General features: G+C 30.3%; 1 protein-coding gene across 1 annotated transcript; it reads left to right on the forward strand.

Annotated features, from left to right (window-relative positions):
• The first annotated feature begins 11,298 nt into the window (after positions 1-11,298).
• On the forward strand, positions 11,299-13,393 carry LOC108775789 (hyphal wall protein 1). Its single transcript, XM_018542235.1, has 2 exons — positions 11,299-11,359; positions 12,357-13,393. Exons 1-2 carry the CDS (start codon positions 11,299-11,301, stop codon positions 13,259-13,261), a joined length of 966 nt encoding a protein of 321 aa, XP_018397737.1. The 3' UTR covers positions 13,262-13,393.
• Positions 13,394-14,171: the final 778 nt, after the last annotated feature.

Consider the following 14,171-nt stretch of genomic DNA (forward strand, 5'->3'; position numbering starts at 1 on the left):
TTTGCTCTTACAATTTACATAATAAAATAAATTGTATAAAGGACATATAATAATAAATTATATTGTATAAAGGACGCATTATGTTATTTGCAATTAATTACGATAGAGCCGAGCTATGTGGGAAATATATAATCAACGTTATTGAAATAGTAAAAATCGATCATTTTTAATGCAACTGCAGTATTTTGTCATCACAGCGTACTGTTATAAGCAATGTAAGCAAATATAACTTTTAAGCTTTCTCGGTATCTCGCGTTTGTATACCCAAAATAATCAATATGGATATTTATATTTAATCTCGTTCATTGATGACGTAATTGTGGATATTTGTCCATCAATGGTGACAATTTACGCAAAAAGATGCAATAAATTAAAGTACCTTATCATACAACAGTATTTAAATACAAGTTGTAGAAAAAGAAAAAAGGAAGATATTGTGCTCGGTTGACAAGTCACAGGTTGGCAGACAGTGAATTCCAAATTATCAGAACAATTCGTTTCGGTTCGGAAGATAGTTATCGATTTTGCTAACGAACCGAGCGGGATCGCGTCGTGGCACGGAACTCGCTTACTAAATTGGAATAAATGAGTTATGTATATTGTTTTCAGCAATCACATTCACGAGAATGTCGCAGAAGATTAGAAAAAGAGCAAAGAGTAGCATTGTTTTTACAATGACTGAAATGGATTAAATAAATTAAGTTTTGCATTGAGAGAGTATAATCATTGCAAAAATTTATCTTTTCTCTGGAACGTTTACAATAAATTTTAAAACATTTCGAAATTAATAGACAATAGAAGGTTGATATAACATTACTTTAATAAAATTATAATTTTAATTTAAAAAACTCAAAAATGTTAAATTAAAGATGTGATCGTTTTAAAATATGTAAAATTTCGATTAAAATTGTCAAAAAATTATAAGATTATTCAGTTTCATGATAAACATGTAAATTTACTTGCAAATTCATTTAATTTCTTGCAATCAATTTAGTGTTTTCAATTCAGCTAGATTATTTAATCAATTTTTAACTCCAAGATTAATTCAGAATATCCAGTTTGAATAAAAAAGTAAGGCATAACCTCACTAATTGCATTTGTTCCGATCGGGATAGCATTAAAAATATACGAATTAATTCGCACTTCTCATGTTTATTATTTACTTGATCTTTTAAAGTCTTCTATTCTCATTTTCAAGTGATCAAATAATTAAAATGGCATTTACTTACCGCGTTTTGCATCGCGGCTGTCACATACGCCAGACAATTTTCGGCAGCGGGAAAACCTCACGGAACGCTTGGAAAAACGTTGCGACGACGTCTCGAGGGGCGCGGAGACATTCGAAGACGTTGACTTTTAAGAATACCGGCGTTTAAAAACGTGCGTGGTCCTCGCGACGCGCGTAAACATAACCTCCGTATGTGATGTGCGGACCGTTATCATCGCGGAAACGTAAACATACACATCCTACCGTGACAGAGGCCGGCGCGCGACTGCCGCTCAGTCGTTCGGTCGTCGACTCGCGACATTGGCCGAACACACCCGAGCTCCGATTCTCGCCGAGCGGCCACGTGCTCGGCGGCCAATCATGCTTGCGCTGGCCCACGTGCTCGTACGAACGGACCATGTGGGAACGATTAGCGCGCGCTTTGCTACTTTTACGGAGCAACGAGTTTTAAATGCCGTTGCTCCGTTTCGAAGTATGACGCTTTAAAATGCGGTGCCAATTTGAAGCAACGAGAGTCGGTGTTTTGAACGTCAAGCCAGAAGCACGTGTTGCAATTTTCCATGCAGAGCTTTCTCGACAATTTTATTGGAAGTTTAGATGCTGTATAATATTAGCATCGAAAAAGTCACATTAAGAAAGGGAGAACTTATTATTTTGCTTTTGTAATATTTTTATTCAGAAATAATGTAAAGATATTAATGTTTTAAAAATACGGTTACATATAGAAAAAAAATACAAATTAAATATTGTATGTCTTTCAATCATGTTAATAGGTTATACATATATTAGCTTCAATTTTATCGATTATGTTAAAAAGTTACGTGTAAAAACAATCATAGGTGTTTAGATAGTAGACAATGTGACTCTATTTGTATTTTTATTTTCAATTTTCATTTAAATTATATTATTAAATTTTAATATTAATAATATACATTTTACGCTAACTCATGACCTTTACTTTTCAAATTTGTTTTTAAATTATTGAGTCCAAATATACTGACTTTGTTAAATATTATAAATACACAGTTTTGGTTGTATTATTAAATATGTATTAAATAATTTTGCAACGTGATTGCATGCAATTTAATGAATTACTAGAATGCACCATACAAGATGTAAGTTTTGGTAATTTACTAGATTACATGCTCGACCAACAAAAAATCATATCTTCTTCTGAATTTATTATTGTTATAGTATGTTTATTATACAATATTTAATTCGTATTTTTCTCTATTCATTATTGTCTTTTATTGTTTTAATCAAGCGCATTGTGATTAATATTGTACAAGTACTTTTAATAATATTAATAACTAATATTTTTGTTATTTCTAAATAAAAAATATTATAATAGTACAATAACTTAATTATGCTTCCTTTTTTTTATGCGACTTTTTGATACAAGAATTTCAGCATTAAACTTTAAAATTTCCAAAGAGTTTATCATCGAAATTAATTCTGCACAATAATATGAAATGTAATCAAATATTACTTTTCGATTTAGAAGACGTACATTAATAATAAATGCAACGATTTTTAATGCACTGCTTTATATATTACTCAATAATGTAAAAATTTTCTTGAGTACAGAGATTTCATATTTATAATAAAACGTAGATGAAACATCTTATTTTGATGCATTACTTCCATCGCTTGAAAAAAAGTTACGAAACGCAAAGTTGCATCATAGGGTAAAATAAAGGGGTTGGAGGCCGCCATATTAAGTTCTGCCAACTACTACCTGTTTTAGTAGGTCTTTCATGCTTCTCATGCACGGCTACACGCGCCGTAAACTTAAAAGACTTTTATGGCAATTTTGCTGGCGACGAACACGAAGATCGTTGCTCTGCATCGCTTCATAAACTTCTTTTCATTATAAATTTCATGTTCCCAGACGTGCACTCTATTTCTTTCACATATAAATGGTGATTTTGGAAAGTTGAAACATTAGCGATAACAAATTTTACAAACGCAACGCGCAACGCTGAACGATAAGATACAAGGTACAAGGTACTTGTTCTTTATACGAGGATTATGCAAAAGTTGATAAACAAAATTATATAACAAATATAATGAAAATACACGCAGTAAAAAAACGGTTATTTTAATTTGTATTGTTTTCATTATTGAATTCTTAAAATATTATAGAACTTATCGAAATAAAGTAAAAATATGGAAACTAATTTGTGCAAACAAAACATATTCGAAAGAATATCAAGTATTCAAAATATTGAATGCTGCAACAAAGTATTATAAAAGAACGTCTATCATCCTTTTCACATTAAAAAAAAAATTTTATGGTCATGTTTTGTCTTGTTCATTTAATAATGCTGCAAGAGAGATAAAGCATGTTGGTATCATGTGTAATCTTTATGTTTCTGTGTATGAAACTGTTAGATAGACACCCAGCATTAATTTAAATGCAAGAAAAATGTTTAAACGTGCAAATTTTTAAGTAAAAATTTTAAAACACTGATGAGTTAGCCAAGACATGAACCCCATGATGAATTGAAGTCGAGTTTCCAAGTGGTTTCGCTGCAGTTGCAGTCGAACATGGCGCGATAGTTGCTTACGCATCCGGAGGATGGCAGTATACTCGATGTTGCTAATATTATGTTTTTATTTTTTTTTTTTAGTTTTTTTACGTGACACACTTTTGCTTTTTTTAAGGGACGAGGTAGGATCTCGCGTCAAGTAAATTTTTCGTCAAGCACATTCTTTCGCGAGCAAGACATTACTGCGTACTCTTTACACAAAGGACGCATCTGCAAAAATAAATTGTTTTTTGTTAATGTTATTGAAACGTATAAATATTGAAAAAAAATTATAATTTTTTCAATTGCGATACAGATTTAGCGTACTTTGACAATCTAGAATGCATATTTTGCAAAACTCACATTCAGAAGGTATGTCGTGTATTATATACCATATACCAATAAAATAATAAACAACTTAAAAAATATATAAGAGAATTGTAAGCATTCTCCCTCAAGTGTGCAAAGAATTGTTTTAATATAGCGTTTTTTAACGATGCTGTTACGAAATAGTATTTGAAATAAAATACGTAAAGTAATAATTATTCGCGTTTGAATGAACACACAATCATATCACGTAGAAGCAACACAAAATTCTCTTCGATTTCCGTGCAACTTCTGTGAGAACGATCCGATCCGGTACTACTATTTTCCCCGGAGAATCCATTTCCGGGGCGACACGGCGGTCGTTCCTAACTCGTTCGTCATCGATTCCGCGCTGATCGGAGGCCGGCGGAGGGTGAAGTTTCAGCCGCACAAATTAAAACCATTACTAATGGCATCGAGCTCCGAGCAGGAAACCCACCCTTATTCCGGAGAAATAATTCCTCGGTGCACTCGCATCGACAGCACGAGGCGGAGAATTGCACTTCTCTCTGAACGCTATGGAGAACTTTGAATGCGGTCAAACGCATCGACAGTGAAAAACGCTCGTGATCCGCCAGACGCGCGGAGAATAGCAGAGAGGAATTTATTATCATCAAACATGACGGCCGCCTCTCAACTTTTTCTTATATGTGCATAGACATTGCAAGAATTTTACTTTACTATTATACATTTGTTGAAAAATGTCGGAAAATAATGAGAAAAACATCAATGTCTCTCTCTCTTTCACATAAGGTTAAAATATTTTATAAAAATATCTGTAAAAATTACAATTTTAGGTTAGAATAGATATGCGTTCACACAATATTTAAAATATATATGTATACATTATTATCTACATTTATAAGTTGAGAATCTTCCATTTTTAAGATTTTCTACTTTTGCTTAATACTAGTCTACAAATTCTAAGGTCCAAGGAACTTTTGCATTTGCAGATTTACAAAACTCGCTTTGTTGAACTCTTCTTTTCAGACTATACTATTGATACATGATGCACAGTTGTTGTAATTTATCGAAAAACATATAATCTATTATGTAAATATTTGAACTTGGTTTTATAAAATTTAAAATTTCAGTTTATTGCGTATGTATGTACATATATTTTATTAAAAAGTTATTTTATTAAAGTCATCTCTGTATTTTAAAATGGAATGAATGAAGAATGAATTTTACAATTTAATTTTTAGAACGCTTACTACATAGAAAAGGAAACGAAAAGAATAGGTGTGACGTCGATCCCACGAGAAGAAAAACCACGAGAAATTGTCGAACAGAGACGTCTTGTGGTATGTCGCACGATCCCACCGAGCTTTTACGTTAGAAGACTTTTGGACGATATCCAACATCTCTATAGATTTATCGTCGTAAGACATAATGATATCATTGTATATATGAATAAAGAATTAGAATGCTATTATATATATTATTGGTGTATTGTATATTATACAAATATTGATAATTAGGATCAATAATTGTGTGTATCGGTCTCAATTACAGTTAATAAATTTGAATATTTACTTTAAGTTTAATTTAAAAAATTAATAAAATTAATGAGAAAATTAAAAAATTTATTAATTTTAATAATTTTTTAAATAATAAATTTATTTTTTTTTTAATATTTAATTATTCTCAGTATATTTAAGTATAACTTTTAATAACTTCATCGTGTTTTAATAGAAAGTAATTCTAATACTTATTTATTTTTAATAGAGTATTATTTCTAAAAATATATAGTTTTAATTTTTTTATAAATTACAAATTTATTTTATTATGCATGTGCATATAGAAGAATATACATGATACAAAATTTGCTTATGATTATATTGTGATAATCCACACTCACACACACACACACGCACACACGCTTGTGTATATATTATTTTATATTTACGTATTTATGGACTTAATAAGTATATAGACTGCGCATTCCTGGATCTCATGCATAATAAAACCTCCGTTTAAAAAATGCAATAGCGCAGCAGCGATTTGGATTTATTACCTACGTTATTACATTATATAATAATAGAAAAGGGAGAAATACCAGATGCATTTATACTACCCAAAACGACACACGAATGAATATTGTGGAATCGCTGTTATATCAAAGAATGCCGGCGCACCCAGCGTAGGCATCAGGTATCGATTTTCTCTTTATTTCTAATATGCAGAAAACAACGACAAACAAATCTCTGTTCGGTCATAAACAATATAATTTCCTGATCATTTAGATATTGAATAATACATTCAGATATTTACTTTGTTCAAATAAGATAATGACATAATTAGTATGATAGTAATAGTATATACAATTTTTGCAAAAAGGTAATACGTATACAGTATTCAATATTCTATTCTCGTCATCAATTCGCAATACTGTGTTTATATGTATGCGATACAAACTACACACAAACCATAAACACGTAGGCTGCTGGAAAAGTTTCTGCAAACGATATAAAAAAAAACATTTAAAAAATTCAGCTTTATTGTTATAAATGGCTTTATTGTTTTTCAAAAAGTATTCGCCTTTAAAATAAATACACTTTTGCATACGCTCGAATCAATTTCCGAAACATTTTTTCCACTCTGAGGCTGTAACCTCAGAAATCAGTGTTCGATATGTTTCAACAGCTGCTTCAGGCGACACAAATCGTTTACCACGCATCTTATGTTTAATGTTTGGGAACAAAAAGAAGTCATTAAGTGTAAATCAGGTGAATACGTGAGTTATCAATTAGACATTTTTACTGGATAAAAAAATCAACAGTTTTTTTGGTGTGCTCTGTGACAACTGATACTGTCATGATGACGCGATTTCGGTTTGTTCTACACAATTCATTCAATTGATGATTTCCGATAAACAAATTGTTGTATACCAAACAGCACGTTTAATTTTACGGATGGGATAGTAGCAGAACGTTGGCGCCACATGGAAGTACTAGATTGCAAAAACTTTTCTAGCAACTTACATCGTAAGCTGTATAAATACGTTCAATTTACCTTAATAAAAGCAAAAATTAAACATACATCCGCATTAATTACAAACAGTTTTTAAAAAGTATTGTTATATCTACAATTTATTCTTCAAATCTAGAAATTACAAGAATACTTTTATACTTTTTATTTCATTCGAATTAGAATCGATCGTTTATGGCTGTAATGTCAATTAAATTTATATCAAGCATTGCATTAATAATTCTGACCAGTAATACAATATTAGTTCTGAATAATATTTCATGTTATTTTCCAAATAGTTCAATAACTTTTTATCATACACTTTAGTGGATGCGAAAGTTACCTGCAATATCTCTTGGAAGGTGCTATAAAATTTATCGGTAATTTTGTAATGGAAATAATGTTTTTGATATTTTTTTACCTACACCTTTAAATTGGCTTAAATTATTGTCGCATTTCGAGCCTGCCCAAATAGCACATAGCGCCTACAAAGTGTTAACAAAGTGCTGAAAAAGCGCATATATTTGTTTTTTCGCTTAGCATTTTGCAAGCGGTGCTGTGCTACTTGGGTGGTTTCCAACCAAGGTGATTATCTATATAACTAATGGCGATAATAATGGCGGTAAACGCATAAAATAGACATCATCAAATGATAAGCGCTAATTGCTGTTAAATGCAGGCAGTTAGCTGCGATAATAACAAAGATAAGCGCAACGCAAACTGTTTAACCTTAGACTGCTATGATACATAATTTCAATGTATAAATAGAGATCACTAATCGCCAAGCTATGCCTGACCAATAAAGTGATTCATATAAATAAAACTTCTACAAAAAGAGAAGAATGATAATCGCACGTTATTATATGTTTAAAAAATATATGTAAGAAATATCAGAAGAAACTATGATTGTTGAGATTACGTATATAGCAGTATCATGTCTCTTAATATTACGATAGTTCTAGAATCAAAATTAGATAGAAAATGAGAAAAAAGTCAAGAAAACTAAAAAAAATTATTAAAATTTAATAGTATGTTTATGTAAAATTTAATTACGTGTCAGGATATAAGTATTAAACTAAGAACTTCATAATATATTTCGACGAGAAAGAGTTTTAATATTTCTAATATTTATTAATATGCTCACAGAAATAAGGCAAAAACCATATATTTTAAAATATATATACGTATACTATATACTATGTATACAGTTCTTGAATTTTCTCCACAATTACATATTTTTTTATATTATGTGTTGCACAAAAGAGTGTGCATTTAAAATAAAAATTGTTTGTCATGCATAACCTATACATATAATTTTTTAGTAATTTAGATATTCAGTATTTTATACATATTTAGAATTATTCTGCATTATGCTTACGTAAAATAATGATATATATATATGACATAGTGTTTAAACAAAATTTATTTTTATGTACCGAAGAGGATCTCAAACATAGGTCGAAATGTCTATATTGCATGTTTAATGCTCTATATGATTAAATTGTAATTGATAACTTGTGTCGACTCGTACTGACCCTTTAATTTTATTATTAGATTTAATCATTACAGCCTTCGTTTATATGAATAATTTAGTTGTTATGTGTTATTTTTTATTCAAAAATATGGTAAAATAAAAGTAATCAATTAAGAGAAAATTAAAAAACACGTTCATCAGATTATGATTGATTATAGTTACTTTCATTTAAACTAATCTACTCAACGCTGCATCGTTAATTCTAGATAATATTAGCAATATTTTACGCTAATTTCCAAATACACTGAGAAAAAAAAGTACTTGACTCAACTAAATTGGCGGTCACGGGCTGTCAAGCAAATATTTTGTTAATTCAAAGATATGTCCTGTCGAAATAAATAAGTCATTGTTCATTGTACTACTGCGTATTTAACTCAAATACATTAATATTTCGACTAACAAAATATTTGCTGGACAGCCCGTGACCGCCAATTTAGTTGAATCAACTATTTTTTTTCTCAGTGTAGTTTAATGTTTTTCTATTAAATATCTTATTGAAGCTCGGATTAGTTACTTGCATGTACCTAGAAATCGTAAAATTTATTAGTGATTTCGATTGGAAGCTACGCTCTCGGTATTATTTTACTTTTATCTTTAAAATAGTTTAAATTATTATCGTGTTTCAAACATCCGCGCGAGCAAAGGTAATCGCTTACGACTGCAGATGGCAATAATGGCAATGATCGTGGAAAACAATCGCCAACTAAACGATAAGTTAGCTGTTAAATAATAATTAATTATAGGTAGTTAATCATAGTGACCAAATTAAGTACAACATGTATAAAATTAGATGAAAATTTATAAAAATAAATAAAATTAATGATAAGAAACTAAAAAAAAATTATTAAAATTTAATATTATTATATAAAATTTGATTAAAAGAATTTTGTAATATGTTTTAATGGGAAATAATTGTAATACATTTATTTATTTAATATTTATTTTAATTTTCTCTATAAAAGTACATAAGACGCATCGCAGTCGTTGCAATTTATCTTATATACCACATTAGTCTTAGACAGATAATCAAGTGGATCTTTATGTACTTTAATATATTTTCTTAGTTCATTAGAACTATAATATGCCACCTTGTGGGACAAACAGGAAGGAAATTAAAAACACGAATTGCAGAACACCGTAATCACATTAGATGGAATACGAGCTCTAAATCGGTGATAACAGATCACAGATTGCAACAAAGACATGAGTTCGATTGGAATAATGTACAAATCTTAAATGAAGAGCCGTGTTATGGGAAACGTATTGTCGCAGAGAGATGCTCAACATTAAAAAACAGCAAAACAGTCTTAACCTACAAACAGACACATTAGATCTACATGAAGCATATATTCCTATTATAAACAAGATATGACTTTGCATTACCAAAATCTTAAACATTATAGTTCCGTACGTCGAGTTGGTTGGACGGTTATAAAAGTTTTATATTTCGGACGACTTGCATTTGCAATGTATTAACAAAATAATGATTTTGATCGTCACCAAATTTTAATAAATGACTCTTTTAACGACATGGATTACTCCAGGGTGAGTTTTTTGTCAGAGGGACAATTGCTTGTCACATTATTTTATTAATATAACGTTAATTTTGTGTCCTCATTAGTACCACAGGGATACATCACAAACGATCTTCCAATCTGGAAGTTTTACTGCGTTAATTAATATTTACCATATATGTACATCTGAGGACGGCTCGAATATGTAGCCGAAACGTTATTGCGTGCGCATTTATAGTGTAAATTTTAGTTTATTTTTATTTTATTTTAATTTATAATATATTAAATGGTTTATTAGATCACACATATAATATTGACTCTTAATTGCCTTTTTATTTCATTGACAATTTTATAAATATATATACTATTTTTAAAAACATTTAATACATATTATTACAATTTTGTTTTATTTTTTAACATAAAGATGGAATTGAGAGAGACCTAGCTGCAATGGCCTTGACTTCAAGAAATGTTATTGAGGTCATGACCCTATATAGTATTTAAGAGATTTTAACTGACGGTTGAACACTTTGGATAATGCTAATGCTGGGGCGATATCTGAAATTTGACAACTCATATCTTGAAAAAAACTTAATTAAATAGAGTTTTATTGTAGTGTTTTGAAAAAATACCGATGTTAGCTACGAATATTGAATGAAAAATGGAAATTTCCATTAAAAATTTTAAAGTTTACCTTGAGAACTTTTCCATACTTATACTCAAAGTTGAATAAGTCTATAAGTATATATAATTTTCTAGCGCAATTTAGATATAGAATATTCTGCATTTACATACAGTTTACATTATGTTGACGTAAGGATAATGTATATAATTATCTTATATATTTTATATATATATAATTAGTATGATAGCAATAAAGTATATATAGTTCTTACCAACAGAACAATAGTAAATATTTCTCTTCACATTCTGCATTGGCAGCCTTCCTAGCATATATATTAGGAAGATATATATATATATATATAAACAAGATCAAGAAACAAAAACTAGGAAAAAATCCCTTAAAAAATGGCCTCCTTGAAATCCATTGTAAGTTTTATTCAGTAATTGCTTTTTTTACAAGTAATAACATCGAACATGCCTTGAAAAAACTACGATTTCTGTCAATCTTTTTAGATGACATTTTCTTTAATAATGGTTCTGGCATATGATAATGCTGAAGCTCGCCCTCCAAGCATGCAAACAGCAGAACATGGTACGTATATTTTCGAATACTTAATAAATACATGTATAATAGAGGATACATCAATTACTCGAACACTATTTTGCAACACAAATGTGAATATAGTTATTTCCTATGTATTTTTGCATGCTAAACATGTTGTTTAAATTTGATTATTATGTTTGAATTTTAAGAAAAACATCATCATACAGGTAAATAACGATAATTTTGAGGATATTTAAAGAGCTTTCTCCAAATCTTTATAAAATATATGGCAGAAAAATTATAATCAGTTATATTTTAAAATTAACAATAAACCTCCCAGGTCAAGAATAAATTGAGCAATAATGGTTGTTAAATATATCTATAAATTTATTATAATGATAACATTAATATACGGTACGTTTCGACTTCACAGAGTCCTCATCAGCCGTAAAAAGACCCCTTAACCGATGAAACCAATTTCCTCTTAAGACATCCGAAATTACTACTACCACACTATATAATGTCCTAACTATGCAGATGGTCACACGTTAGTGACAGTTATATTTTGTTATAATGTTTTTTTCATAACGTGTCCTATTTAATATAACCCCCCCCCCCCCCCCCCCCTAATTAAATATAAAAAATACTTTCCACATAATGTAATTATAAGATAGAACAAAACGTCTTTTTAATGTATATAAGAAAAGATTTTTAAATTACTCTATTTTTATAAAACAATAACATTACACTAAAACAAAGCGAAATGCATCTTAAAACTAAAAGTTGATATTTTCAAAGGTGACACTAACGAAATTTAGAAAAGATATTTGCAGTCCATACTACAATGTCAACTCTCAAAGTTGCCTTTAGCCTCTTTAGCAAAATTTTTCTTAAAATTATGATATAATAATATTGAAATTGGAATAACGGATTTATGTTCAGCAGATATATGTATAAATACGTCGGGTACAACCATTTGTACTCACGATGCCCAAAAAAATCAAATTATGTTGTACAATACAATTTATATTGATTAATTTTACAGAAGTAAATTATGAAAAAGAGGATATCACTATTCCTGAAGAGGAGTGTGAAGAAACTACTCCTGAAGAGGAGTCTGAAGAAACTACTCCTGAAGAGGAGTCTGAAGAAACTACTCCCCCTGAAGAGGAATGTGAGGAAACTACTCCCCCTGAAGAGGAGTGTGAGGAAACTACTCCCCCTGAAGAGGAGTGTGAGGAAACTACTCCCCCTGAAGAGGAGTGTGAGGAAACTGGCCCCCCTGAAGAGGAATGTGAGGAAACTACTCCTCCTGAAGAAGAGTGCAAGGAAACTGCTCCTCCTGAAGAAGAGTGTGAGGAAATTACTCTTCCTGAAGAGGAGTGTACAATTGAGGAAGAAGTTGAGGAATGTGAAACTGAAAAGGAAACTGAATCTCGTGAGGAGGAAAATGTAGAAGCATTAGTACATTTCAATCTTGATAAAAATATGATTAATATGAAACCTCCGAAAGACTGTATGCCCGATATCACTATTGGTCCCAAGCCAACTACCTCCGAGTCCACTCCTGGCAACGGCGGTGAGGAATCTACTACTCTCGAGAATGGATCCTCTCCTAACGGCAACGGCGGTGAAGAATCTACTACTCCCGAGAATGGATCCTCTCCTAACGGCAACGGCGGTGAAGAATCTACTACTCCCGAGAATGGATCCTCTCCTAACGGCAACGACAGTGAAGAATCTACTACTCCCGAGAATGGATCCTCTCCTAACGGCAACGACAGTGAAGAATCTACTACTCCCGAGAATGGATCCTCTCCTAACGGCAACGACAGTGAAGAATCTACTACTCCCGAGAACGGGTCTACCACAAAAACCACTCCATCCTCAAAACCTACCACAAAAACCACTCCATCCTCAAAGCCTACCTTAAAGCCCGAATGTGAATAGTATATAGAATAGTTTACCGAGCATCAATGAATAATTATTAGGAAGTTTAATTTATCACAGACTTTAGACCTAACTACGAAAATGTTTGATCTATTTTACTCTAGATGCAATCTTATAAGTATTAAAGTATTTTGTCACACTGATTTTTAACTATAAAATATAGTCATTTTTGTGCACATTTATATCATATTTAGAAACATTATTACATAATAGACTTACTGTACAAAAAAATAAAAAATCAACATAAAATTATTTTAAATTTTGTTTAGTTCTACATACATAAAATTATTATAATTAAATTATATAATTATACATATACTGCGTGTGCACATAAATTAATTTGATATCATCAATAGGTGTGCAAAATTTTGTTTGATTTGTGCGATAAGTACATGTACAAATTACAAATCGTATGCAGTGTAAATAACATATAATTTATTATAATAAATATTTAAAAAGTTCTAAGTGAAAATATAGATGTAAAAGTTTGTGAAAAATACTGTTCTATCTACAATTTATCCTTTATCTATATTATACAAGAATGTGTTCATTTTTTTCATTCTCCAATTTTTATTAGAGAATTTACTCATCACTCTACTTCCAATTAAAATAATTTACGTGACGTTGCGTTGATAATTCTGAATAACATTAGTATATAACATTTAGTATTAATTTAAGTTCTTTCTTAAATATCTCATCAAATGCGAGTGTTACCTATACCACACAAGTACTATAAAATTTATAGATATCGGTAATTTATTAATTTACTATTATTTTTAAATCAGCTTGTGTGTGTCAGATTATCGTCAAGGTTCAAATCTGGCATCTAAACAAAGACGACTACAAATCATCTTACAGAGAGAGATAGTATAATAATATATATAATTATATAATATACGATATATAATCA

The sequence above is a fragment of the Cyphomyrmex costatus genome, unplaced genomic scaffold (assembly GCF_001594065.2).
Source record: "Cyphomyrmex costatus isolate MS0001 unplaced genomic scaffold, Ccosl1.0 scaffold32, whole genome shotgun sequence".
NCBI lineage: Eukaryota > Metazoa > Arthropoda > Insecta > Hymenoptera > Formicidae > Cyphomyrmex > Cyphomyrmex costatus.

Coding starts and splice junctions, on each gene's coding strand:
- LOC108775789 (XM_018542235.1), top strand. CDS start 11,299: ATGGTTCTGGCATATGATAATGCTGAAGCTCGCCCTCCAAGCATGCAA. Junction 11,360..12,356: donor CATGCAAACAGCAGAACATG/GTACGTATATTT, acceptor TTAATTTTACAG/AAGTAAATTATGAAAAAGAG.